The 2,810-nt window shown below is 43.6% G+C and overlaps 1 protein-coding gene across 1 annotated transcript; it reads left to right on the top strand.

Annotated features, from left to right (window-relative positions):
• Positions 1-794: 794 nt before the first annotated feature.
• LOC124961403 (ectodysplasin-A receptor-associated adapter protein-like) lies at positions 795-2,385 on the top strand. The gene is made up of 2 exons (XM_047519966.1): positions 795-809; positions 1,600-2,385. The coding sequence occupies exons 1-2, from the start codon at positions 795-797 to the stop codon at positions 2,383-2,385; spliced, it is 801 nt and encodes a 266-aa protein (XP_047375922.1).
• Positions 2,386-2,810: the final 425 nt, after the last annotated feature.

The raw sequence follows: 2,810 nt of genomic DNA, 5'->3' as shown, positions 1-2,810 counted from the left end.
TTTTACAATGAATATGAATTCATTGTAAAATTCATATTCATAGAAGATACACAAAGAAGATACACAAATTGGCAAAAAGCAAAGATGCTCGCATTATTAATTAGTAGGAATACACACATCAACACTACAATGGAAACCACTTGACACCCACTAGAATGGATAAAATTCTAAAAAGAGAAAAGAAAACAACAAAATTGAGCAAAGAATTATTGCTGATTAGAATGTAAAATAGTGCAACTGCTGTGGAAATATCCTGGTAGTTTCTAACAACCTTAAAAATGGATTGATCATTCCACTCCTAGGTATATATTTAGGAGAACGGAAATATATGTTCACATAAAAACCAGTCCCCAAATATTGACAGCATCATTATTCAAAGTAGTTACAAATTGGGAACAACCCAGATGCTGCTCAAGTGATAAAAAGAAACAAACTCTGGCATATACATTTAATGAAATATTATTTGGCTATAAATATGAATGAGATACTGATCCATGTTGATATGGATGAATTTTGAAAAGATTATATTAGTAAAATAAGACACAAGAGATCACTTACTGTATGAGTCTATGTATATAAAATGTCTAGAATAGACAAATCCAGAGAGAGAGAGAAAGTAAATGAGTGGGTTCCAGATATTGTGGGTGGTGTGGGAATAGGGGGTAACTGCTCACAGGTGTGGGGTTTCCTGTTGGGGTGAAGAAAATAAAATGTTCTGGAATTAGATCTAGATGGTGATGATGGGGGTACAACTCTAAGAAAACACTAAAAACTACCAGATTTTATGATTTATAATGGTGAACTTGATGGTATGTGAATACGCCTTAGTATTTTTAGAGTTGAGGGGAAAAAAAGATTCCTGAAGATATAGTCTCAATAGAAAAGGAAAAAGTAGCTGTATATGGAATAGATAAAGGGAGGGTCGTGAGAAAAGGAGATGGGAGATTTCTTAATAATAAGAAAAGAATGTATAAAACACAAAATAGGAGTAGAATTGAAGTTTTCACTGGAAGCAGCTAGACAGCAGAAATGGATCTTTAGAAACTCTGAAGAACACTGAGAAAGAAAAACTTGGAAGAGTAGTATAAAATGCAGAGAATATTGACAAAGATATAATATTCTCTGTCTGCCAAAATAAGATGGCAGACAGAGAATAAAGAATGAACACCTGTGTTACAAACGTGCATCTTCCTATGAGTTAGAATCCTGTATTTTTCCTCAACTGTTATGAATCACTTTGTTGGTCGAACTTATAAAAGCATGGAGGAAGCAACACTTTCTCACTGTTCACTGTTCTAACCACCCTGCCACCATATTCCTAATACAGGGTTTGGCACACGGCGGGTGTTCAATTAACATTTGCAGAGTTAACTAAATAATAATTGTATTCCAGAGAGATACAGAAGAATAAAAATATGGAACTAATCATAGTTGTAATAGAAAAAAATCTGGGCCAGAGCAGGAAGTGAGCGGGAGGAAGGACCGCAGAGGCCGGGAGGAGGTGGCGCCGGCGCTGGAGCGGGGCGCGGAGTCTGCTCCTGGCGAGCGGGGCAGCCAGACGTCCGGCCCTAGGGTGCCGCTCTCCTCTGGGCCCTGGAGGCCGCCCGACCCTGCTGGGGCGCTGGTCCGCCCTCTAGCCGCCCCCATGTCTTCTCCGTCGACCCTCTGCACGCAGATCACACGGCAAAGGAGCCAGTGGAAGACACGGACCCCAGCACTTTATCTTCTCATGTGTCAAACAAATATCCCATTCAAGATACAGGACTCCCTAAAGTTGAAGAATGTGACGCGGTCACTTTGAACAGCCCGCCAAATCCTGATGAGCAAGACCAGGGAGAAGAAAACGGCCTTCCGGACAGCACTGGAGAGCCTCTTTCAGGTGTCACTAAGGACCAGTCCTGTAGAGAAGACTGTACTTGCTCCTCCTGCTCGCTCCGGGCCACCATCACTGACTTGCTCAATGATCAGGACTTACTAGATGTGATCAGGATAAAGCTGGATCCATGTCACCCGACGGTGAAAAACTGGAGGAATTTTGCAAGCAAATGGGACATGTCCTCTGACGAACTGTGCTTCCTGAGCAGAAGCCTTGAGCCCCACCCTGAGTTCCTGTTCCGCAACAGCCAGAGGACAGTGGGCCGGCTGATGGAGCTGTGCAGGCTCTATCACAGGGCCAACGTGGAGAAGGTGCTGCGCAGGTGGGTGGACAAGGAGTGGCCCAGGCGGGGCGTGCAGGCCACCCTGCGCACTTCTAGTGCTCCTCTGCACGCTGGAACAGCTGCGGGTCACGAGGAATGGGAGCCTGTTCTTTTTAAGAGTTTGGATGAGGACATGGAACAGTGGACACTGGTTTTCCCCAAAGCTGGTGGTTTTGGGGAGGGGTAGGCTCTGTTTTGGTGGCAGATCTTTCTTTCTTTTTGCACATCTGTTTTAATTTCATATTTGAATATGGACTTGGGAAAGAATGTTTTGTAGGCTCACATAGGGGTCAGAGCCTCCAATCAGAATGGCTTCATGCCCTGACGAAAATAAAGCGTTCTTCAACGTGGATGCTGCCGAGGATTACAACCCCAGACCCAGGGGCTAGACATGCACAGGTCATCACTCCAGATGGCTCGGAGCAGCTGCAGAGGAAATGGCAACCGGCCGCTCCCACTGTTGGCCATTCGTCACCGGTGTTGTTATGATGTGCTTAGGTAATTAACAGATGCGGTATTATGTGAGTCTATGCTACTGTCATTTTTATCCAAGCATTTTTATGATATGTGGACTATTAAAAAAAATCTGAGCTTGATAATATCAATCTAGCA

Source organism: Sciurus carolinensis, chromosome 12 (genome assembly GCF_902686445.1).
Source record: "Sciurus carolinensis chromosome 12, mSciCar1.2, whole genome shotgun sequence".
Classification (NCBI taxonomy): Eukaryota; Metazoa; Chordata; class Mammalia; order Rodentia; family Sciuridae; genus Sciurus; species Sciurus carolinensis.
This window is presented reverse-complemented; position numbering and strand designations above follow the sequence as displayed.